The sequence below is a fragment of the Schistocerca gregaria genome, chromosome 1, assembly GCF_023897955.1.
Source record: "Schistocerca gregaria isolate iqSchGreg1 chromosome 1, iqSchGreg1.2, whole genome shotgun sequence".
NCBI lineage: Eukaryota > Metazoa > Arthropoda > Insecta > Orthoptera > Acrididae > Schistocerca > Schistocerca gregaria.
In genome coordinates this window covers 840,053,910-840,080,860 of record NC_064920.1, presented here as the reverse complement: position 1 = coordinate 840,080,860, position 26,951 = coordinate 840,053,910, and the positions used below count along the sequence as shown (strand labels likewise).

The 26,951-nt window shown below is 39.1% G+C and overlaps 1 protein-coding gene across 1 annotated transcript in view; it reads right to left on the bottom strand.

Moving 5' to 3' along the window:
* LOC126306438 (uncharacterized) overlaps positions 1–26,398 on the bottom strand; it is a 35,372-nt gene extending 8,974 nt beyond the window's left edge. The window contains exons 1-3 of the mRNA XM_049992065.1: positions 26,237–26,398; positions 4,682–4,937; positions 4,485–4,599 (exon numbers count right to left, since the gene is read on the bottom strand). Of these exons, the coding sequence (XP_049848022.1) occupies positions 4,485–4,599; positions 4,682–4,937; positions 26,237–26,336 (471 nt within the window). The 5' untranslated portion in view covers positions 26,337–26,398. The remainder of the gene's footprint in view (positions 1–4,484; positions 4,600–4,681; positions 4,938–26,236) is intronic.
* Positions 26,399–26,951: the final 553 nt, after the last annotated feature.

Sequence of the window (26,951 nt, the reverse complement as noted above, 5' to 3'; positions counted from 1 at the left end):
CAATAACCAGCAAGCTTTTGCCCCCGTGTGCCTGCTCGGGCCCTGCTGAAGGAGCGCCCACCTGCCCACTGACAGGATGAACGGGCGAGGCCAGCCGGCCAGCCTCCACATTGGCCCTCCGCCTCAAGCGACGCGAACACATTGCAGTCTGCCACTCAATCTGAGGTGAGGGTGACCCCAACGCGCCAGGTACACTAGAAGGTGCTCGGCGGCTGAGTCAGCGGACACAGCAAGCGACACCTGGGGTGTCTCAAGCGACGTGCCAGACCCTCTGCCGTCATTGCACCTCAAGGCAGCAGCCTGAAGACGGCTGACCATGGCCAACAGCATGCTCACCTGCTCGCGAACCGAGGCCAGTTCCTCCTGCACCGCCACACAGCATACACACACACCCTATCCATCCTACCGCTAATATCTAACGACCCTGTGAATTTATACTCTTTGGCTATCAATAAGCAATCTTACTCCTCTCAAATATGAGAATATGCAAGGATTTTATGTAACTAAATATGCAAGCACACAAACACTTGGAAAGAAATTAAGAATCAAACTATAAAACAAATATTAAAGCTAAATAAGCGACTTGCTACTGCACTGCTGCTGCACTGATATTTCACCAGCGGCTGCTCAAGGCTCACTGAGCTGTGTCAAAAGTGCACTGGCTGTCCAAAACAAACAACTGACTAATGACTCCATGACTTTATACTCTATAGCTATCAATAAGCAATATTACTCCTCTCAAATACGAGAATACACAAGGATTTTATGTAATTAAATATGCAAGTGCACAAACACTCAGAAAGAAATTAAGAATAAAATTACAAAACAAATATGAAAGCTAAATATGCAACTCGCTACTGCACTGCTGCTGCACTCATACTTCACCAGCGGATGCTCAAGGCTTCTTTGGATAGTTTACATCTATCTTCAAGCATCTGCCAGTTCAGTTTGTTTCTCTGTGACACTCTCCTATGGATCAAACAAACCTGTGACCAATCATGCACCCTTCTCTGTCTATATTCAATATCTCCTTCTAGTCCTACTTAGTGCAGATTCCACACATTTGAGCAATACTCTATGGTGGGATCTCCTGAAAAGGAAAGCATGACAGTATAGGGGAAGCCAACTAAACCACAAAGCAGGAGGTTCAATCTCCTGTAAGTGAATGGGGAGTTATGTAAATTTCTACATGTATGTCATGGTCCATTTAAGTTATCAGTATTGACCATAACAATGCATGAGAGCTGGTTTATTTGGAATTTAATGAATTGTATGCTTTGAGGAAGATTGTTGAGTGAAAACCATATGTTGTTCTTACAAAATGTTTCAAAGTGAAGCACAAAGACAGTGAACCATTTCTGAAGTTAGGGGAAATTAATTTTGTAAACAGGACTGGAACTCTGTCTGGAGTGTATAAAATAAATAAGTAGAAATCTCACTGGTCTCTAGTGAATACAGTGCCTGGAAAACAGTGTGCTTCCCCAGCTGGGTGAATCCATTCCTCGTCTTTTGTTTCACTCTCTTTTTCCAGACTGTAAGAGTAACATAACTGTTTTCTACTATCCTCATTTTGGTACAATTAAAATTTCTATATCAGTAATTACTAACAATGTTGAAGAGGATGGAAGTTAAGAACATTTCAATGCAGTTAAAGAGGAAACATGTTTTATTTTACTTTTGGGGGTGTAGTAATAAAGACGAAATTTTGTTCAAAATAATGAATCTCTTTCTGATATAAATAACATAAAATTTGAGGCAAGCAAAAATATGGAAAACTGTGTAATTAATTTGAAAATGTTAATGGAAAATCACTCAGAAAACACTAGAAATTTGTATAGCAACTGCAGAGGGAAAGATTTCAAAACTGAACTCAGTGACATTTATGTAAGAAGTTACATGTGAATTGATTACAGTTGTCTGTACTAATGTGTGTTTTGAGTAAAATGTGTCACAGTGTAGCTCCTCAGGTTGGAGAAAAGAAAAGTATGTTAAATAGAGTGAAATAATGCGTTGATTAACTTGTGTATTATCTGTTGTTCAAAGAAGAGTTGGGCTTATCAGTAGTAGCTATACTTCTTTTTTTTTTACTCAGTATTTGGGAGTTAAAACAAAGCAGGGAATGTGGGGTTTAACTCTTGAGTAGGCATGCCTGTGTTTAAAGTACACCAATCACAAGTAAGATTGTTTTGTACTGTGTGTGTGTGGTTTGAAGTTTTTGGGTGCTCAACGATGTTGTTTTACAACTGCAAGCCCATAGCTATTCTTTCCTTTTTTACTCACCTAACAAGTGAGCTGTAGTGATATTAAATAAACAGCAAGCTAGGCAAGAGAAAAATGACCCAGATTCAGAGCTGTCAGAATAATCCCACAATGAGGCACTTATGAGATAACTACTAATCAAATAAGCAATTGGCAAGGATCTGATGCAACAGTGCTGCTTAATGCTCCAAGTGGGTTGTTGCTGGGGGTGACATTTGTGTGTAGCAACAGAATGATACAGTGAAAGGACCATTTTACTATAGTTCAATTAAAAAGTAGTTTACCTCATATAATGTTAATTTATTTTATTGTTGTTTAATTAAATTAATATTAAACTGCAATTTTGTTAATCCATATTTATATTGGCAACATAAAGAAATCTATTCTTTACATGTGTCCAAAGTGTACTGCACGCCTGCTCATGTTATGAAAAACAGCCTGTTTCCTCAAGAGTTAATAATGGTCTAATGTAGAAGTAAATAATGGAATAATGAGGTATGTGAAGAATAGAAAGTGATAAGGTATGTAAAGTTATAATGAGATTAGTACTGAAGAATGAAAGCAGTATTATGTACTGCTGTGGATCCCATCTTTGTGGTAGTAATTTTTGGTAAAAGGACTTCATACATTAGCAGACTGTAAGTAACATAATGAGTAATCAATAACTTGGACAACACATAGTGGTAAATGTTAAGCTGCTATTGTGTAAGAGAGCTAAAATTTGCTGTGAAAGAACATTTATATGACTTAAGGCAACTTTTTAAGGATTTATGTAAACATTATGGCACTCTGGTTACAGTTATCCAAAATTTTCAGAAATATAATGGTAATATTAAACATTAAAAAAATATTTGAAAATACAGGATGAAATAATTATTCACCAGTTCTTAAGGTTCATGCTGTTGCAAATTTGTTTTCAGGATGTTAATTTGCTTACCTCCTGTATAATGTGAATTTGTCATTGATGTTTTTTGTACTAATGATTTCACATGATTGTGAAAATGTATCTGTGGATTATTAGCCTGGTTGAATAGAGAAATGAACCTGACAGAAATTAACAGCAGATTTAAATAAAATTATAAGTAATTTGATTTTAAAAATTAATTAATTTTCCTTGGTCCTGAGTCAATTTAGATCTCCAGGCTAGCTTCAATCCACTTAATTTAAATTTTGAAGCATTTGTAAAAATGGTGTAGGTATTCTTTAATTGTTGTAAGAACATGTTTAATTTTACAGACTGAATTTTCTCATTTTGAGATCTCGTTTACTTACCAAAACTATTCAACAGCCTACATTGCATAAATATTGCTTTATTTAAAACAACTGGCTTTGACAGACTTTGCTGCCATCTTCAAGTTTGTCAGTTGTACCTTACAACCATTTAAAGTGGATTTTTCAATGTTTAGGATATGTCCACTTTTATTATAATTCAATACTGTGTCACATATGGAAGCATAGAGCTTAAGTGCCTTTATATTTCAGATATAATTTTCTTGGTTAGTTCTTGCTGTCTTTACCAGTAAATGTAGCGCCGTGGTCAGATATTGGACTTGTATCGGAAAGGATGGTGGTTCAAATACCTGTCCTGCCATCCAAATTTATATTTCTCTTGCCTTCCGTGAATCACTTAAGGTAAATGACAATTTTGTTTCTTTGAAAGAGCACAGCCAATTCCATTTTTCCTGACCTGACTTTGTGGTTTGTTCCTGTCATTGATAGGATGTCAAATTCTGATCCTCCTTACTTTTTCTCTCTTTGGCAAGAATACACTATTTTGTATCTTATAATTAACATTATATAAATTTTTTTAGAGGTTTGTACTATCTTCAAGAGCCAAATGGTTCTATCAATATCCATGCTCTCCAACATATATGATGCTCCACTGTCCATCCAAACATTGTGGGAAGTCCTAAGTTTACAGTGCTAAATGATTGCCAGCATTGATCACTACTGAGCTCTGAGTGTGCCAGATATACCTGGGGAGTTTTTTCTGTAAGATCAGTGACATTTACTTCCCAAAAGCTCTGTACTAAGTGCTATTGTTGTCTGTTTAATGATATTCATGATAAAGATGTATTAAGCTAAAGAAGAAGAAGAAGAAGAAGAAGAAGAAGAAGAAGGAGAATGAAATATGTATGTGGTTTACTGGACAAGAGTTACAGCTTTCAGTACTAGAACCTGTGCTACAGAATGAGTCTAAAGCTTTGCATGATGAGTGTACATACCGAAAGGAACTCTTCATAACTGATACAACCATCCATGTCCTTGTCTGCTGTATCATGATGAAGTTTACGTACATCGTAGGGACTTTCATCACCAAGGCATCCCAGAATGGCACAGCTGACACAGAAATGGTTAAAATGAACACAGATATTCTAAGAACAAAAGCTGTATTGATCATATTTAATATTCTGTTCATTACAAGTCATCAAAGTTGAGCATTCCAAGATTACTGCTGTCAAAGAGAAGGAACATGTTGTGTAGGTTGGTAATTGTCATTTCATTCCAGCCAGGAAACCGTGAAACCAGTCTTTTTGCTCCAGATTGCTGGCGCTCATCCAACTTATGCTTGGCTTCTTTACGGTGAGCCTGAAGTTTTGCATAGAAATCCTCAACTAGCTTGTCATATTCTGTTGGTGGACCTCGTAGGGGAGCTTCATCATGTCGCAAACGTTGCCCTGTAAAACAAAATATTTTATCTGTAGGCTAGTAAGTATGTATGGTTAGAAATAACTCAAAAAAGTAGAGATTAAATATCTTGCACAAGTTATATGCAGGTGAGTTCAAAGTTAGGACTGCAAAGTAAATTTATCTTATAATATGAACAATTTTTGGGACTTACAAGATATATAAAGTTATGTGATCACCCAATCTAAATGAAGTGCTTCCCCACAGTAATAGAGATTAAAAGAAGTAGAAGGAGCCCCTTGGTCTGAGCATATTTACAAAATAATATGAACCTCATGAAATTTCAAGCTAGATGTGTACCCACTGAGCCTCTAGTTTATAAGAACAATTGATCATGCAATGTATAGATACACAAACAGTAGAACAATTAATTATGGGAGGGAACCTCCTGGCTTACAGTCTGAGCAAATTAACTTCAAAAGAAATTGTGCAAATTAATTTCAAAAGAAATAGTCACTAATTCACAATAAATGGGCACAAAAAAAGTTTAGGGCTCCAGATTGCAAGATGCTGAATGAAATGCAGAAGGGGCAATTAATGAAACCTTCAGTGACTAGCACAGAAAAATATTATTGAAAGATCTCACAACACCAAAAGAAATTCTGGCCATACGTAAAGTTTGTTGGTGGCAGCAAAATCTGTTTCCAGACACTCATGGAAATACCCAGGAACTCAAACTAAAGGTAACAAGGGGTAACCAGAAGTTCTTAACTCTTTTGTTTTAAATGTTCCCTTACAAAGAAGGATATTAGAATGTTGTCACAGCTTAATTCTTGCACCACTGCAGTGGTGAGTGTTACAGATATTAGTGTTAGTAGCACTGAGAAACATTTACACTCACTAAAACTGAACAAGGCTCCAGAGCATCAGATTATATATATATATATATATATATATATATATATATATATATATATTAAAAAAAAAAGAGAGAGAGAGAAAAAAAAGCTGTGGTGAGTATTGGAAGAAATCATATGTCGCAGTCATCTACAAGGAGAGTAGTAGAAAACTATGACCCAAATAACTGACATCCCTCTGTTGCAGAATCCTACAACATACCCTGAGCCCAAATGTAGTGTGTTACGTCAAACAAAATGACCTCCTACATAACACCCAATATGGTTTATGAAAACACCACTCGTGCAAAACCCAACTCAGAATTCTCTCACATGACATCTTGAAAGTTATGACTCAAGGCAGTCAGATAGATGCTACATTTCTTGACTTACAAAAAGTATTTGACTCATCACAACGAGAACACTTATTAATGAAAATATGATCATTTGGTCCATAAACTGAAATTTGTGAGCTGATTGAGGATTTCTTAGTAGGGAGGATGCCATTCGTGATCTCAAATGGAGAGTAATTGACCAATGAATAAGTAGTTTCAAGTGTGCCCCAGGGAAGCGTGTTGGGACCCCTGCTGTTCACATTGTATATTAATTAGGTGTCACACAATTTTAACAGTAACTTCAGACTTTTTGCAGATGGTGCAGTTACCCACTGATGAGTACTGTCTAAAAACTCATTAAAATTCAGTCAGATTATAAGATTTGAAAGTGAACACAGATTGGTAACTTCTTTCTTATTTTTAAAATTTTAAACCTGTGCACATCACAAAATGCAAAAACATAGTATCCTATGATTATAGTATCAATTAATCATAATTGGAAATGGTAAATTCACACATATATCTGAGTGTAGCAATTTCTGTGAATATTAAATTGAATGATCAGGCAAGCTCAGTTGTAGATGAAGCAGGTGGCAAACTTTGCTTTATTGGTAGGATGATGGGAAAATATACTCAATCAACAAATTAGACTACCTACAGAACAATGTGAAATTTGATTTATTACTCCCACTATGTAACACGTACAGATTATGTGATCTGCTGTACTGGAGACACATCGAGTTTGAAAAGAATATAATTATTTACAAAAGATCTTTTTACATTGCTTTTTGAAACATGCATTATAAATTAAAAGTTATGCAAGTGTATCTAATAGAAATACAAGAACACTACAACATTTGTTATATATTAGCAGTTTACAGATTAATAGTCTACATACTTCTGTTGTTCGAAGTTTCAAATTGTTTTCCACGAATTCTTCAATGGTACAGTGGCATTTTTCTACTACACTGTTATGGAGTAATCTTTTCAAAGAGCAAAGGCCCATGTTCAAAATGTTCCTGCCTTGCAGTTTATTATATTTTTGGCCCCATGTACAGTGGTGTCTGAGTGTAAAGCTGTAAGTGATGTTATGGAATCTGAAGTTCTCCTTGTGATAAGTACTGCAGCCATTATTAAAGTGGGGTTTGTTTTTCAAGTTCATCTTACTTATTGCATATAAAAATCAATATTTTCACAAATGTACAATGAAAGAATTGTTGGAAAAATGGAAATGAAGTCCCATGCTTCTTTACAAAGTGTGGGAAATGATGCAGGAGACCCGCATCGCCGTACTAGGCAAGGTCCTGATGGAGATGGTTTACCATTATCATTGCAGGTTATTGGTTAGCAAATACCAGCACAAATGGTTGTTACAAAATTTTTGAAGACTTTACCAGTGGCATACAGATATTTGGTGAGTGAATGGGAATTTGTGCAGGCAAGTGAACGAACACCTAGTAATCTGATCTCCAGACTTGCCATTGAGGAAAATAGAATTAATGTAAGTGATCAAGTTAAAAGCACAGCAAATGCATCAAATAACAGCTCTCATAAAAAAGGTGGTAAAAAACACAACCATTGTGGAAAATCAGGTACTTGTCACTATTGTCATAAGCCAGGGCACTGGATCCTTGACTGCAAAAAGTGAAAGGCCACAATTGCAACCAGTCTTCACCCAGTGAAGCAGCTCTCATAGGAGAAGCAATGTTTAGAGCAAGTGATTCAGATACAACTGGAGAAGCATGGTATGTGGATTCAGGAGCAACTGACCACATGTCCAATCAATGTTCTTGGTTCACCACCTATGAAGAATTTCCAGAGGCAAGACCTGTCCGTATTGGTGATGGAAAATACATTCCTGCTGTTGGATCTGGAAACATTAATATTCTGGCTTACTCTGGAAAGCAATGGAAGGAGAAGCACATTAGCAAGGTTTTGTATGTTCCAGAGTTGACCTATAATCTGTTCTCTTTGGGTGCTGCCCTTGATAAAGATATGACATATCAGTCTGACAATAGATTGCATAAATTTTTAAGGGATGAAAGTGTTATTGCAGTGAGAGAGAGGCACGACAAGCTGTTTAAAATGAAATTTAAGGTTGTTACAAATCATGAGTATTGTGCAAATGTTGCTGCATCGAACCTCTTTTTCTGTGGCACAAGAGGATGGAACATCAAAATATCATGCAAGTTAAGCAAGTTTTGTCAAGTGCTAACATGAATTTCCAGGATCAGAAGTTTCCGTGTGAAGACTGTGCAATTGGTAAAATGTTCAAACTGCCATTTCCATCCAGTGATACAAAATCAAAAGAAATAGGTGAGCTTGTACATGCAGATTTGTGTGGTAAAATGCAAGAAGACTCTCTGGGTGGTGCAAAATATTTCTTGATGTTAAAAGGTGATTATAGTCACTGGACAGTAGTGTACTATACCAAGAATAAATTGGACACAGCTGAATGTTTGGAAAATTTCCTTAAAGTGAGTGAAAAACATTTGTGCAAAGGCATAAAGACATTAAGAACAGATAATGGATTAGAATTTTGTAATGAAGTGATTGCCAATTTGGTAAACCAGCATGGCATCTTGCATCAGAAAACAGTGCCCTACAATCCACCACAGAATGGAATCACTGAAAGGGAAAACAGAACTGTTGTTGAGTTAGCCAGGACTTGTATGCAAGCAGGTGGAGTGCCAACTGAAATGTGGGCAGAAGCTGTGAAGTATGCAGTATTCACACTCAAGTGGACTGGAACAAGTAAAGAAAGGGGAGTTCTGCCATGTGAGATGTGGCTAGGGAAGAAACCAAGCTTAAAAATCCTCAGAACTTTTGGTGAAGAAATTTATGTCCATGTTCCTAAAGAGAAGAGGCAAAAATGGGATGCAAAGGCTATTTTGTTGGCTATGACCAAAACACGAAAGGTTATCGTGTGTGGTTTCCAGACCTGCGGCAAGTAAAAGTCTACAGAGATGTTACTTTTACAGAGAAACTGTTTAAGAACAGCTGCAGCAAACGTGAAACATCAACATCAAGAGCAGTGAATACCTGAAAATAGTTTATCATCTGCCTATTTGCTTCTGTCTCAGGTTCTTCAGCCAACGCTCATCTGATTATTTTACTGATTGTGTGTAGATTGCAAAAACACCTCATAAAGACAATTTTCAAACCGAAAAGGAAGATCAAAGAATGTCTTAGATCGGCAAAGGATAAAAGGGACCCACTTCCAATGTCGAGAATATACTGCTTACCATGCACACGCAGAAAAGTTTACGTCAGAATGACTGGATGATCAATCAACACCAGGATCAAGGAACATAAGCGACATTGCAGGTTGGGGCAGGTGGAGAAATTGGCAGTGGCAGAGAACGCACTGAATGAGACTGACCATGTAATAAAATTCTCCGTCACAGAAGGTCTGGCTGTAGAGAAGCAGTATCACACCTGCTTGTTTAGAGAAGCTGTAGAAATACACAAACACGGGAACAGCTCCAAAAAGAAAGAGGAAAGCCTTAAGGTAAATGGATCCTGGCTTCCATACTGCTGTGAATGACCATCACAGGTATCAAGAGGAGAACCACACCGGAAATGACCATCAGAAATTGGTGCACCAGGTACATATAGTCTGCGGCCGTGAGCTCGGCTCCAGTTCACCACTGGCAATGGGGGGGGTGAAGCTTTGACAATGTCAGCCACTCGTGCTGGCGAAACGTCAGTAAAATCATCAGACAAACTTTGGCCGAAGAACCTGAGTCAGAAGCAAGTAGGCCGATTGTTAACAACTGGCCACAAAAGGCTTAATGAGTTTATCATCTGTAGAAGCCAACCTTCAAACTATTCCTGTGGTGAGGAATTCTGCAGAAGCATGTGAAGAGACAATGATGCACATTCTGATGATGTCAGTAAACGGAAAGCAGTAGCTGATGAAGCTGTTTAGTCTGATAGGAAATATCGATTAAGAGGTCGCAGATCATTACGATTGTCAGCATGAGAATCATGTATCTGTTTTAGATATTGGTGAACCAGAAACATATGGCAAAGCAGTTACATGTGATAAGGTGGAAAAGTGGAAAGATGCTATGAATGATGAAATTAATTCCTTGGAAGCTAACCACACCTGGACATTAGTGGATCCACCTGCACATCACCAAGTCATTGATAAATGTTGGGTGTACAAAATCAAGTATTCTAACAGTGATGATGCTCCACATTTCAAGGCCAGACTTGTGGCTAGAAGTTTCAAGCAAGTTGCAGGTATAGATTATCTGGAAACTTACAGTCCAGTGACCTGGAAACTTACAGTCCAGTGACTAGATTTGACTCAATTTGTATAGTATCATCCATTGTAGCATCCAGAAACATATGTCTTGAACAATATGATGTCTGAACTGCTTTATGGAAATTTAGCAGAGAACATTTAAATGAATCAACCAAAAGGTTTCAAAGATGGGACTGACCATGTGTGTAAGCTAAATTGAAGCTTGTATGGTCTAAAACAAGTTTCCAGGTGCTGGAACCAACATTTCACAACAGTTATATGCAAGTTTGGACTTTAGCCAACAACTGCAGATCAATGTATATTCACCAATCAGGACACAAATATCCATTAATCTTGGCAGTACTTCTATATGATGGTCTGATAGCTGCTGAAGATCCTTCTACCATTAACCTTTTGCTTAGTGAACTACAAAGAGAATTTCGCATCATATTCAGAAAATTGGATATGTACTTGGGCCTGTAGGTAGAACGATTAGCAGATGGCTCTATTTTTCTGCATCAAGGGGCTTATGCCATGAAGGTTTTATGCTGCTTGAGGATGGAGGATGCTAACTCTGTAACAGTACCTGCAAACCATCATCATCAGATGTGTGATGGCCTGCATAAAAGGGGGAAGAAGGACATGTCTAATGTTTCATATAGGCAAGCTGTGGGAAGTCTGATGTATTTGTCAATAGGAACACACCCAGACATCACTAACGCAGTCAACAATGCCAGTCAGCATCTCAAGAAACCAATGAAAATACATTGGAGTGCTGTGAAAAGGATCCTGAAACATGTAAAATCACTATGGACTGTGGACTTTATTTTCCTTCAAGGCAGGAGAATCACCTTCATGCCTACAATGTCTCAGACTGGTGATGCGGAAACTAGGAGATCCACAACTGGTATGTTGTTAAAGCTCAGGGAATCCATTATTTCTTGGGCCTCAACAAAGCAGAGAGTGGTTGCACTTGCTACAACTGAGGCTGGACCCATTGCAGCCAGTCAGACAGTGAGAGAAATTGCTTGGGTGAAAAGTTTTCTCAATAACTTGGCTTTGTTCAGAAATATAAAAACAACTTTGAACATTGACAATTTAAGTGCAGTGAAACTTATTAGAAACCCAGAGTTTCATCAAAGTAGTAAGCATATTGAAGTACGTTATCACTTTGTGCGCAATAAGTACAAGAAGAATGAGTTTGTACTAGAGCATGTTCATCCAAGAACCAACAGGCTGATTTACTAACCAAGCCATTACCAAAGGTGACACTTAAGATGCAGATGAAGATGCTGAACATCCAAAGCATTCAGAATATATATGAGAAACTTCTGAACACTTAATACCGGTGATACACTTGAGTCCTCTTTAAGTGGGAGTGTTGAAAATGTGTAAAAGGAGGACAAATGTATTTCTTATATTTATGTTAAAATCTCAGTGATTTATTATCTTTGGTTCTCACAACTTTTTGCTGTGTGCATGTTCTTTGCAGTCCAGTATCTTTGTATTGTTATTATACATAACCATTCTTCCCAGTATGTTGTGTGTGTAACTGTGCATCAAATAAATATCCAAGTTCATCATGTTCGATATATTATTTGTTATCTCAGAAATAAGTAGTTCCAACAGACATAATAAACTTTAATCTCGAAAAACCAGCAAAAGTAGGACAAAATTGGTCCAGTTTATGGTACTGCAAGCTCTCTTAAGGCTAAAAACAAAAATCAGTAATTAGTATTGTTACATTACTGATAAGTTTTGTGTACTTTGCATAGCCTACCATTAAGAGTAAGTGATGCGTATGGAAGTGTACAAGGCAAATAGGGTAAAAAACGATGAGTGGAAGTAGCAGATCAAGTAAAAATTTAAAATATTCCTCACCTAGTATGAGCAATGCCATGGCTGTCATGATCTATAATGAATCAAAAGCAGGATGCATGTGCATGAAGTTATCAAAGGTCAGTTGTGCAGATACAACTTCAATATCATACTTGTTCTGTTCAGTTTCTTCCTGGTCAATGTCAAATGTCTGGTTGGTATTTCCTCAAAATTTACTGTGGGTTCTGTGAAACCTTACTCTGTTCATGCCATACAACAATCTTCATATCAATATAGACTTTTTCATACCAAGCATTACATGATACCTTACAAATACTTTGTTTTAAATAACTGTATGTTTTGGAAAAGCATGTATATCATGCAGTGATGTTTGCTCCATACATGTGTGTGTATGCATACTAAGGAAAAACTTACTTTTCTCTTCCGGTTGGTATGTTGATGCTCTCTACATGGTGACACACACACACACACATACACAGACAGACAGACACACACACACACACACACACACACACACACACACACACACACACACACACACACACACACACACACACACATACACACACACACACACACACACACGGGGTGAATCACCTAAAATGTGCACCACAAATGTTGAAGTGAGAAGTGCTACTGATATGCAGTTTTCACAGAATGGACTGGTAGTCAGGCACTCATATTGTTAGTCAATAAAAAGAGTGTAATAATACTTAGAATATTTTTGTGTAAGCATACACTTTTTTAGATGGGACAATGCCTGTTGACATTAACAAACCGAAAGTAGAGCAAATCAGAATTGCAGTGGTGTTTGTTGCAGGAGTCTAGTGCAAGTCACTTACCAGATATCGTATTGTGAAAAGTTACCACACTGACACATGTTTGTGCCATTCAGCCTGAGTAGTTGCTAGTTACAATGTTGTTATATTTTCTTACACTGTACTTGTAGTTGATTGAGTGCATTGCAACTTGCTAGGTAATTAGTGTGGTACAGTCCAAGCAGTAGGTCACAAGCAGGCAATGTGATTTACCAATACAGAAAAAGCTGACATGCTCATGGTGTACAAAGAATATAGGAAGAACACAGTATGTATTTGTGTGGTGTATGTGACAAGATATTCCAATAGACATTGCCCATTATTTATCAAACTCTTCAACTAGTTACATTACAGTGTAATCCATAGACAATGTAGCAGAAGGAAACAAGTGAGAAAGAAGAGGAGGAAATTAATGTTCTTGCTGCTGTTGCAGTTGATCTGCATGTTATCCCCACAACTGCACAAGGAAGTGGCACGAGTCAGGCAAGTGTCCTACTCATTCTCCATCGGCATAGGTTCCATCCTTATCACATATCTGTTCATCAAGAGCTGCATGGACATCATTATGAGAATCATGTTAACTTCCATACATGGGCCTTAAGATAAGATACACCAGATGTATCAAGTATTTCATTTAGTGATGAAGTCACATTTACCAATAATGGACAGGTAAACCGCTGAATTATTCACTATTGGTCTGTTGACAATCCCCATTGGCTTCATCATGTGAAACATCAGCGTTCATGGAGTGTATAAGTGTGGTGTGGGATAGCGAACCATCAGTTCCTAGGCCCTTGCTTCACAGATGGATCACTGAATGCGCACAAGAATTGCTGCCTCACAGCAGACCATCTTCCATAGATGCTATAAGACGTTGCTCTGCAGACTAGGAGGAAACTGTGGTATCAACATGAAAGTTGTCCAGGGCACTGTGCATGAGATATTGCAGCATGTCTTCATGCATTGTTTCCAAATCATTGGGTTGGACACAGGGAACCTGTACATTTATTTATTTACTTATTCTTTGCTCATGGCCTCCAGCTGAAAATCCAGTGGAGAGTATTGGGTGTGTCATACAATAGGCTATTAAGATCAAACTTGATTTCATTATATATAAATGAAACAAATAATTAAACAGAAATAGTCCATAATCATACAAAGGTTTTACATGTTTCACATTATATGTACACACAAATCCAAACAACATACAGAAATGATAGTTTTTAAAGGTACATTTCAGTAATGATATAACATATTTAAACACCATCTTAGTATTCACTCTAACTGTATATACATTTCTCTGTGAGATATAGTTTCAAATGGTTTTTAAAACATTTTAGGTCCGTTTCTTTTTTAATGATTTTGGGGAGTTTATTAAAATACCTTTTACCTGCTTCTACTGGATCAGTCATAGACAGTTTTAGATTTCTGTTCATCATGTAGTAATTTTTATTTTCTCTTGTACCGTGTTTGTGTACATCTTTATTTAGGAGGTGTTTATCACTTGGCCTTACTGACATTATGCTTTGGTATATGTACAGTGAATATACTGTCATAATATTATAGTGTACAAAAGCTTGCTTACAGGTCTGTCTTGGTGGTATTTTTGCAATGCATCTCACTGCCCTTTTCTGAATTGTGAAGATTCTTTTTAGGTAGCCAGCTTGTGCACTTCCCCATATATGAACTGAATAAGACAAATGTGGGAAGACAAGTCCATAATACATTGATCTGAGGACTTTATCATCCACAGTCTTAGCTGTTTTATGCATGATGAAGATCTGTTTGTTTATCTTTTTACACAGTGCATCTATATGCTCCCCCCATGCCAAATTTTTGTCTATTATAGTTCCTAGAAAATTTGTGCTGGTTACTTCTTTAATAGTCTTTCCATTTATATTAACATTTATATTATAATTTTCACTATGTTTGGCCAGCCCATTCCTGGAATTTGATGTCTATAGACTTTTTTCTGGGGGAAAGCTGAAAGACATTATCTACAAGGACATGCCAACTATACCTGATGATACGCAATGACGTATTACTGCAGCCTGCCTCAACATCACTGCTGAAATGCTAAAACATGTGTAGCAGTCATTCCATACCCGACTGGAAAAGTGTGTTGCCGCTGCTGGTAGTCATCTTGAACACAACCTATGGTGGTCAATAGTCTCGTTCCAGGTCACAGTTCCCATAACTAGTGTATGGACTTTTGTTGTTCTTTAGTGTGTGCTACCACGTGTATTGTACAAGTATCAGTGTAGGAACTTTTCAAAATCCTGCAACAAAAACCACTGACGTTCTAGTTTAACCTAATTTTAGTCTGCTAATATCACTCGGCACTAATTCCTTTTAAAGAAGTGTATGTTTGCACAGAAAGTACTCTTTCTAGATATTATAACAATCTATTTACTGGCTAAAGTATGAGCCCCTGATATTTTATTTACACGTCAAGTTCTGTAGGACCAAATTGAGGAGCGTTTCTCAAAGGTCATGAAGCGTGTCAGTACATGAAATCAAAACATAAAAGTAACAACAGATAAAATAAAGTGTTTATGAACCCAAAAAAAGTCAGGCCATAAGTTTAAGTAAACGTAATCAACAATATAACATAACAATCAGCTTAATTTTTCAAGGAACTCCTCAACAGAATGGGAGTGAACCATGAGGAAACTCTTCAGTTTCAATTTGAAAGAGCATGGATTACTACTAATATTTTTGAATTCTTGTGGTACTTTATTGAAAATGGATGTAGCAGTATACTGCACACCTTTCTGCACAAGAGTTAAGGAAGTGCAATCCAAATGCAGATTGGATTTCTGCTGAGTACTAACTGAGTGAAAGCTGCTAATTCTGGGGAATAAGCTGATATTGTTAACAAGAAACGACAATAAATAATATATCTGTTGGGAGGGAAATGTCAAAATACCCAGACCAGTGAACAGGGGTCGCAAACTTACACCACTTATTGACTGAGCTGCCCATTTATCAGCCACAAATATAGCCTTTTAGAATGGGAAGAGTTACCCCACGTTATAAGACTATATGACATAAGCGAATGAAAATAAGCAAAGTAGACTGGTTTTATAAACGCTCCCCCACACTATTATATCTTGACTGGCCTACAAAATCACCTGGCTTGAAGCCCATAGAAAATCTCTGGGGCATGTTGGAACAGCAGGTAAAACACCAACATCAGCATCTCCGCAGTTTGGTGGAATTTCACTATCAAATCGTAAACAAGTGGCTTAATCTGGATACGATATAACTGCAAAACCTTGAGGACTCTCTTCCTAACGAAATCAAGATGGCTATCCTTTCCCAGGGCAGAATTACACAGTATTACATGATGTGTGTAATGATTTTCTAGGAGTGGCTAATTTTCTGTCTGGTGGGCTTACATCCATTTCCCAATATCACAACTACCTTTCAGAGAGTAACGTTGCTTGAAATGAAAGATTTTTGAGTATGTGAAGGAATTATATGGATTACACGCTGTAATTAACACACTGTATTTTGCGACGGCTTGGCCACATGGATGGGCTCAAGCCCCGACCGCTAACATTCTAGCCAAGTAAAAGCACACATTCCTAAGCTGACGTTAACTGCCATCAATAACAAATCCAACATGGATCGTAAGTCCGCAAGTAGAACCAACAAACTGGTGGAAGTGAGGGAAGATACAAAGAGAAGGACAGTACACCTTTTTGTCATCAATCTTCTCGCTGGTTTCATGCGGAACGCCAATACTACCTGTCCAGTGCCAACTTCTTCATCTCAAGTGGCACTTCCAACCTACATCCTCAGGTAACTGACGTATATGACCTAGTCTCTGTCGGTCCCTACAGGTTTTACCAACAGCTCCCTCAAGTAACGCAGAAGTTATTTATTGATGTCCCAAAACATGTCCTATCAGCCTGTTTCTTCTTCTTGACACATTTTCCACACCGATTCTGCAGAGAACTTCGTTATTATTTAGTATTTTACCTAATTTTCAACATTCTTCTACAAGGTACCCCAAAAGGAATGCTCTATATGCAGGGATTTGACAGCAAAGACCATTCAAAGCAATAAATCAAGTAAACATGAGCTCTAAAATGCACATCTTAAGAGCTATTATAATTTCTTCATCCTAGATACTGTGAAACAAATCTCTTCTACTCCATGCTCTTTGTTGTACACATTTTGGGAGGTTGTAGTATGGACTAAAACAAGAAAAACAACATACAGTGAGCATGGGCTCTATAGAGCGTATCTTAGGAGCTATGAGCACTTTTTCATTAACAGAAAACATATTAAATAATTTAATAGTGAACTGAACAGCTACTGCTGCTGTGGTCATGTGGGTAATGATGAACTGACAACAACACACCTTTCCATGCCTAAATTTGAATCAATTTATTACACTGATCCAGGTATAACTGAGCTAACCAGGAGGCAAAATAAGGATACCAATGGCATACTCATCGAGCAGATGTTGACCGATGCAGATGTTTAAGTATTACAACACAGATGTGAAATAAAATACTCTGTATTGCACATATTTGAAATCAATGCATTAGTACTCATGATAAAGAAGAAGAACAAGCGAGATGAATATTCGTTGTTACAAGAATGATTAATAAAAGATAAATAAAACCAGGCTAACATTTGCGTCGTTTTCTAAAGTAGAGAATGACCACTACAATGAGCATAATATATTAACACCTCGTGAAAATATTTAAGTTGAGAGGTGCAAATAATAGCAGTAGCGGAAGAAAACATCTTCTGAGATAATGATATGAGTTACACTGCTGCTTCATACATGGCACCACATGTGTATTAACACATCATATGAATATTAATTATGTATGTGTTAAATTAATAAAATAATAGAGAGGGTTGTGGACAACCTTACAAGGAAAATATTTATATTTATAAATTTAAACCGTACACTGTTAGTTGAAATGCTATTTTTATGTAATATTATGAGACTATGGTGAACTGTGTATCTTGAGAAGCTCCGTCTATCAGTTCTTTGACGGAGTCACGCAGTGCAGTGTCCATTTACGCTAAATTACATATAATTATATGAGGCTTTTAATTTGTAAATGTTTCTAGAAATTGAATTTTACCTGTCATGAAAATGCGCTTATTGCAGTCTGTGTAGTGGAAATTGGCAGATCCTTTCTATTTTCAACCACCTGCTAAGGAGTTAGATGTAATTAGAAAATTTAGCATGTACATAGGCCTACGTTGTAAAGAAGTAAAATCCAGACGCCGCATTAAAGTTTCACAGCATCCGTCTAATTCACAAAAGAAGCAGTCATAGACTATGTGATCAAAAGTATCCGGACACCTGGCTGAATGTGCCTTACAAGTTCGTGGCGCCCTCCATCGGTAAAGTTGGAATTCAATATGGAGTTGGCTCACCTTTAGCCGTAACAGCTTCCACTCTCGCAGGCATACGTCCAATCAGGTGCTGGATGGTTTCTTGTGAAATGGCAGCGCATTCTTCACGGAGTACCACACTGAGGAGAGGTATCGATGTCGGTCGTTGAGACCTGTCACGAAGTCGGCGTTCCAAAACATTCCAAAGGTGTTCTATAGGATTTAGGTCAGCACTCTTTGCAGGCCAGTCGATTACAGTAATGTTATTGTCGTGTAACTACTCCGCCGCTGGCCATGCATTATGAACAGGTGCTCGATCGTGTTGAAAGATGCAATCGCTATCCCCGAATTGCTCTTCAACAGTGGGAAGCAAGAAGGTGCTTAAATCATCAGTGTAGGCCTGTGCTGTGATAGTGCCACGCAAAACGACAAGGGATGCAAGCCTTTCTACATCAAAAACACAACCACACCATAACACTACGGCCTCAGAATTTTACTGTTTCTACTACACACGCTGGCAGATGACGTTCACCGGGCATTCGCCGTACCTATACCCTGCCATAGGATCGCCACGTTGTGTACCGTGATAGTCGCTCCACATAACGTTTTCCCACTATTCAATTGTCCAATGTTTATGCTCCTTATACCAAGTGACGCGTCGTTTGGCATTTACTGGAGTGATGTGTGGCGTGTGAACAGCCGCTCGACCATGAAATCCAAGTTTTCTGACCTCCCGCCTAACTGTCGTAGTTCTTTTAGTGGACATTGATGCTGTTTGGGATTCCTGTGTGATGGTCTGGATACATGTCTGTCTACTACACATTACGACTCTCTTCAACTGTCAGCGGTCTCTGTTAGTCAAAATACGAGGTTGGCATGTACGCTTTTGTGCTGTACGTGTCCCTTTACGTTTCCACTTCAATATCACATCGGAAACAGAGGACCTAGGGATGTTTAGGGGTGTGGAAATCTCGCGTACAGACGTATGACACAAGTGACACGCGATCACCTGACCACGTTCACCAAGTCCGAGAGTTCCGCGGAGCGCCCCACTGTGCTCTCTCACGATGTCTAATGACTACTGAGGTCGCTGATATGTCAGTGGGTGGCAGTACAAAGCACCTAATATGAAAAACACATGTTTTTGGGGGTATGCGGATACTATTGATCACATAGTGTATACGACAACTGCACCGCCACCAAATCTATCTCCACAGAAGCTCTGACAATTATGTAGAGCAGTACTCATTCTTGCAGAGGAGGACTAGGGAACTAAGGGAGAGTGTCAATGTACTCTGCAGTCTCCCGTATACTGAATTCTCTAATTAAAATTCGTTCCAGTCCGGTATCCATTTTAATTTATTATCATATGTAAATTGTTAAGTGATCATTGACACTTTTGTGTTAGAACGTTTCCGACAAGATCCGACGTCACCCGAGAGCTTTTGAGAACGAAGCACTTTGTTTGGCGTTTCCAATATCTATGGAGGGTCTTAGAGGTTGTTACTATTGTTAGTACGGGGAAGAAAGCCTTCCCGGTCTATTCTCAGCAAGTATATATTACAGATCGTTAATGCTGTCAGCAATCGGAAACAGACGACAGACAACCCTTAGTCTTCCAACTTGTGCCGACATAGCACGATGTGGTATATTTAGAGAGGGGCAAATTATATCTGGCATTATTTGACAATGCTGCAATAAAGTTCGGACACGTGATATCACCTCAAGAGGTTTTGAGAGGAGGGAGGAAGAAGCATCCTGTCTTTCAAGGCATGCGTCAGAAGCACCGTGTACAGAAGCGGAAACTTACTTTTCATGCTACAGAGTTCGAGCGAAAACTGAAATACTCGGTATCAATCTCTGTACATCGCAAAGATTGGCAACAGTGGAGGAACGAACGATTATGACGTACAGCGATTACTACCGAGCGGTACTACATTGATGAACTCATTATCAACTATTCAGACCGCTCTACTATTCTATAACATAACTGGGAACTGCATTGTCGGCTACAATACATATGGTATTGACATGTACTTTAGCTACCACTGTCATATCTCTTTTCAATTAAGTACACTCCTGGAAATTGAAATAAGAACACCTTGAATTCATTGTCCCAGGAAGGGGAAACTTTATTGACACATTCCTGGGGTCAGATACATCACATGATCACACTGACACAACCACAGGCACATAGACACAGGCAACAGAGCATGCACAATGTCAGCACTAGTACAGTGTATATCCACCTTTCGCAGCAATGCAGGCTGCTATTCTCCCATGGAGACGATCGTAGAGATGCTGGATGTAGTCCTGTGGAACGGCTTGCCATGCCATTTCCACCTGGCGCCTGAGTTGGACCAGCGTTCGTGCTGGACGTGCAGACCGCGTGAGACGACGCTTCATCCAGTCCCAAACATGCTCAATGGGGAACAGATGCGGAGATCTTACTGGGCAGGGTAGTTGACTTACACCTTCTAGAGCACGTTGGGTGGCACGGGATACATGCGGACGTGCATTGTCCAGTTGGAACAGCAAGTTCCCTTGCCGGTCTAGGAATGGTAGAACGATGGGCTCGATGACGGTTTGGATGTACCGTGCACTATTCAGTGTCCCCTCGACGATCACCAGAGGTGTACGGCCAGTGTAGGAGATCGCTCCCCACACCATGATGCCGGGTGTTGGCCCTGTGTGCCTCGGTCGTATGCAGTCCTGATTGTGGCGCTCACCTGCACGGCGCCAAACACGCATACGACCATCATTGGCACCAAGGCAGAAGCGACTCTCATCGCTGAAGACGACACGTCTCCATTCGTCCCTCCATTCACGCCTGTCGCGACACCACTGGAGGCGGGCTGCACGATGTTGGGGCGTGAGCGGAAGACGGCATAACGGTGTGCGGGACCGTAGCCCAGCTTCATGGAGACGGTTGCGAATGGTCCTCGGCGATACCCCAGGAGCAACAGTGTCCCTAATTTGCTGGGAAGTGGCAGTGCGGTCCCCTACGGCACTGCGTAGGATCCTACGGTCTTGGCGTGCATCCGTGAGTCGCTGCGGTCCGGTCCTAGGTCGAAGGGCACGTGCACCTTCCGCCGACCACTGGCGACAACATCGATGTACTGTGGAGACCTCACGCCCCACGTGTTGAGCAATTCGGCGGTACGTCCACCCGGCCTCCCGCATGCCCACTATACGTCCTCGCTCAAAGTCCGTCAACTGCACATACGGTTCACGTCCACGCTGTCGCGGCATGCTACCAGTGTTAAAGACTGCGATGGAGCTCCGTATGCCACGGCAAACTGGCTGACACTGACGGCGGCGGTGCACAAATGCTGCGCAGCTAGCGCCATTCGACGGCCAACACCGCGGTTCCTGGTGTGTCCGCTGTGCCGTGCGCGTGATCATTGCTTGTACAGCCCTCTCGCAGTGTCCGGAGCAAGTATGGTGGGTCTGACACACCGGTGTCAATGTGTTCTTTTTTCCATTTCCAGGAGTGTAGATTGATAATTTTTAGGTTAAGAAATAAATAAATAAATATTGGGTTAGATTGTATGCTGTTGCACGGCATTTTCCTGCGTCCATGAACTATTTGCCTTTTTCCCCCTTTGAACCTCGCAATTTCCCTAAAAAGGGAAATTTTCCACTGTAGTGGAAACGCTGCGTTACCCCTCGTGCCGTTTCCGAGCGTTCCGCTACCTAGAAGTGGTACAATCTCACCAGAAATTATGGGGTCATGCGTGACGTCATCTCCAGGAAGGAACTCAGGATTATCAACGCCCATCTTATCTTCGCCGACGCCGACTGGGGTTATATCATCGAGATCTCCGTCAAGTTGGTGCAGAAGGAATACCAGACGGTAAGGGAGAGGCCTTTCCAGCTCCCTTTCGGCTTTGTAATCGCTAGCTTGATAGCTATCTTGTATCTTATGTTCCAGTTTCAGTTTTAGGCCAGTCCATAACGAGAGGTACCTTACAAATCGACCATCAAGCTGATAGGAAGAATAGCAGTCCCTGCTTAGCCTCCATCCACAGCGGACTGAGCTCAAGCAGCCGCAATCGCAGTTAGTTCTGTTCGCCAAGCTGTACGCCAGAGTAAGTACAATATGCTTTCTCCAAAAATGTAGTTACGTTCCGTCGCTGCTTCGTCCGCACACGTAACACAAATTGTCAGGACTGTTTTTGCGCCCACATTGCGACATTTTGAAGTAATCACTGGAACTCACTGCTTCAAGGCCGTACAACGCTGGCAAATCTCAAGGCAAAATAACACACAAAATTAGACTTAAAAATAAACATAAATTTGCAAGTATCGAAAACAAGGGTTTTCGGAAAACTGTACATAACTGAAATTCGTGAAATGTAATTTCTGAGGAAACATGAGTTCAAATCTGAATTCTAAATTTCACTCTAGAAACGTTCAGAAGTTCCATGCAATCAAATCAGTGTAATTATTCATTTTTCACATTTCCTTTCTTTAAAAAAAGATTCTGGCTACAAGAGGCAGACTTAGCGGTCATGTGTTTGTGAGTTGCGTGGTTCCTTTCTGAGGAGGCTTCGGCCGGAAACTTATGTGAACAATCTTTTCGTCGTGCCTGCCTGCAGCTCGGAGTGTGAGTAGCATTCTGTGCGCTTCACAGTATAGTTATTGCCTCATGAGGCTTGTTGTAAAGAATCCACTGCCCTTCAACAGGCACAATGATGTACAAAATTACAGTACCAGAAGCAAAAAGTGCTGTTCATTATGCCACTTATGGCCGTCTGTAGCACAAACAGGGATTCGCAATTCAGCCGCGAAAAGTTTTGATCACTTACCCAGTGACACAAATTGCCTGAAAGACAGGAAATAAAAATTTGACACTAAACGGAAAACATTTCTCTTTGATAACTCGTTCTATTCCGGAGAAGACTATCTATTACTGTACTATGTGGATAGTGACAGGTTGAAATTACTAACATCTGTCTGTCTTTAATAAACAAAAAAATAATAATGCTCAGCATGGAGGCATATTTACAAAAAAATGATCTTCATATAAAATGACCCGTTCCATAGCATTACGATTTATCATGCAAATGATACGCTGAATGTGAAACTAACTGTTGGTATATCACAAAGCATGGTACAGACTTACACACTCTGAAAATCTCAAAATTAAATTTAGAAGTAAAAAGAAGCGTATGATGAAAGTGCGTGTAGATTCCAATAGTGATATGTTTGGTTATTCTTGAAAGAGTGGCAGAGTTACTGACAAGAAATATTCCAAGAAAAAAAGCGAATAGGCTACTGTTGAAAATGTAGGCCTCCATGTTACGCAGATTAGGCTACCTTTACTAAAAATTGACTTACATACATCATAAACAAAACATCCATTTTTCACGGTCTAAGCGCTTTAGTGCATTCCCTCAATCACATTTATAGCATTACGGAGTGCTGGAACATGTTGTAAAAAATTATATCGTGTTTTAACCTTGTAAATTGCTATTATTGGCCACACACGGAATGACGCTCATAGGTAATATTTCGAAGCGAGAAGACGCACAGTAAAACTAATGTACTGACAATTTAATAAACAAGAACTTTGTTCCGTATAAAGGTATATTTCCAAGCAGTTCTTTTTCTTTGACATTTCAGTAACTGCTTACTTTGCTGACATAGACATGAAACGATATATCATCTTTGCACACGTTTATGGATTAGGAGAGAACACGTAGGTAAGTTTCTTTTACAAACGTGAACATTAAAAAAGTTGTGTGTAGGATAAGAGAGCTGAAAAGCGTAACTAACAAGAAGCAGGCCAATAAGCTACCAAGCATTGGTTTCGGAGCTCCAAATTCATTTGCTATCGATACAAATATAGTAAAAGCGGAATTAAATGGATTACGAAAGTATGCTTTTCACATCACTTCCTTCTCTTATTCAAAATATATCAACAAAAAACAAATTACATTACGAGGTCAAATGTGGCTGATTACTAGAGCAAATACGCTTTCAAGAGCAGAAAAACGTTCGAAATTACCTTCCTGACACTTTGTACTTCATGTAATTTTTAGTATTTAAAACAGTTGTTGAGAAAAATGAATAAGAAGCAATTGTAAACAGTAGTCTGTTAATGTTTTTGGCTGTATAAGTTGGTGACAGGCCTTCCCCTCCCCCTCCCCACTCCTCGTACACTTCGTCTTCAAAACAAAGTACAGTAGTCTGTAGCACCATCTCCCTTTTTTTTCTAACTCCATAGTAAAGTCCGATTACATTTGTCTCCTTTGATCAATCACTTCATATTACACGTAAAGAGGATCGTTTACTTTAGTTACTAAGGCAACCACAGACAACATGTAGTAACAGGCCAATTACATTCTTCAAAACGGCGGTGACAAGACAGACAATTCTGTTCGTAAACAAAAGACGTAAAAAAATACACAGTTTATCAATTAGCAAAGAAAATAAAATTAACGGGACAACCACAGGAATGAGGGAGTTAAAGAAAAGGTTAATGAAGATAATTGCAGAGCAACCAAGAGATCAAAAATAGGGCACGCGAATGTAAACGGAAAGAGAATATTGAGAAAATACACAATTGGAATCGAATAATTTGTCTGACCTACACAGTCAAACGAAGACACCTCTAGGACCCACGAGCACCAGACTCGACTTATTCGCATAATAACACAAAGTAATTCCTCCATAATAAAACTACGAAATATGGAACAGAAATTAGAATCGCAGGGTACTCTGGACCTACGTAACTCGAATGAAGACAACTACCAGACATCTCCACAGCAAAGGCATTATAAGATCGAAAAAATGCGCAAGTTCCTTCAGAAAAAACACCGAAAAAATGCAATTAGAATCAAATATTTCTCTTGACCTGTATACACCGTATGTCTGTCGGAGACAGAGGTACGTCAGCCCCCCCCCCCCCCCCCCCCAAACAGAAAAGCTATGCAACCAAAAATTGAAACAACGATTGCCTCTAAAATAAACCAGAAAAAATCGTACAGTTGCAGTAGCATTCTTCGCTTGACGTATAGCTGAAACGAAAACAGGGATACCACACACACCCCTAGAAAACAACTACTTAATCGGAGAAACAAAAACAATATCCTCCGCAATAAACAGAAATAAAAAACATATAAACAAATTGAAATCGCAATACAAACGAAAATTAACAACTCAATAATTATAAAAAAGTAACCAATATATACTAAAAACTCAACGACTTAACTAAGCCATTACTATGAGCTACATCATCAAGGAAACACCTGCTACAAGAGTGACCCACCGCTAACAACTAGACCCAACGACTCAAAAACGTCACCTTTGAAGAAAAACAAATTATAAGACAAACCAAAACCATGAATAGCATATGGACTTACGCGCCTCGCTAACTTCATCCTGAAAAAGCTTGCCACATTACAAAAACAGCCAAAAAATTGTAAGAAACAACATTATTTTTATAATTGATAATCCTTTCATTTGCAGCAATTTAACTACTGCTCTAAGTTCCAGGTTAATCTTATCATTAGAAATCGTGTCAAATCAGAAATAAACAGCTAAGTATGTGTGTAAAAAATGCAATTAATTTGTAACAGATCACGGATCCGTTTTATCAAAATATTCAGAAAATATAACTGAACAATTTCCGAAATTTTGTCCGCAATTTCTGGTTTACCCTGTATTCATAAGCACCGTGAACAAAAAAATTTATACCAAAATTTTATTGAGATTATACACATTGAAAGAAGAAAACTAACTTTGTTATCAAGTGTACACCTACTCAATTGTTCGAAACGACTAAAAGCATGTTGCGTTGTTAGTGAAGATATGCAAGCGGTCGATGCTTACCTGTTGAGGAGTAATCTTCCTGTCTCAGGAAACATATGGGCTTTCTCTTTATCGGATAATCACACACTCGCTGGAAGAAAGCAGTTATTTTGTTTCCCATTTTCGAATATAGACGGTATCAGAGATAAACATGAGAAACTCTTTCTATGAATCGACTAATACGTATCCGCTTCACTGGAAATCTCTAAGAACAACGCTGAGTCACCGAATATAACATTACTCACAGGCTTTTGTCGTCTCATTAACGTCATGGAGTAGCTGTATCTCTGGAATAAACGTAAATTAGCAGAATTGGATTTTTGTCAACATATGTGTTGCCCAGGGAGGTAAAACAAGAATAAAAGTGGCACTACGGGCTTCCACTGTATGTTGTTTTGAAGCCAGAGTGGGTTTGCCTGCCGCCATTTAAAGGAGCCCAAAACATTAGAAGACTATTGTTTACGAGTGCTTCTTGTTCATTATTTCTGTTGTGTGCTGTTTTAAATTCTGTTTTATATTCTAAAATTTATAGGGCTTACATGAATAACATAGTGCCAGGAAGGGAATTTTAAAAAATCCTCTGTTGTTGAAAGTGTATTTGTGCTATTAATATGGCAGAGTCAGAGTGAAGTCACAGGAAATTGTCACCGCGATGAACGATGGGGGTGTAAATGCGGTGGACCTAATGTTGTCGGCTAACTGAGGTGGCGGATATCGGTTTCCAGTTTGTGAGGTA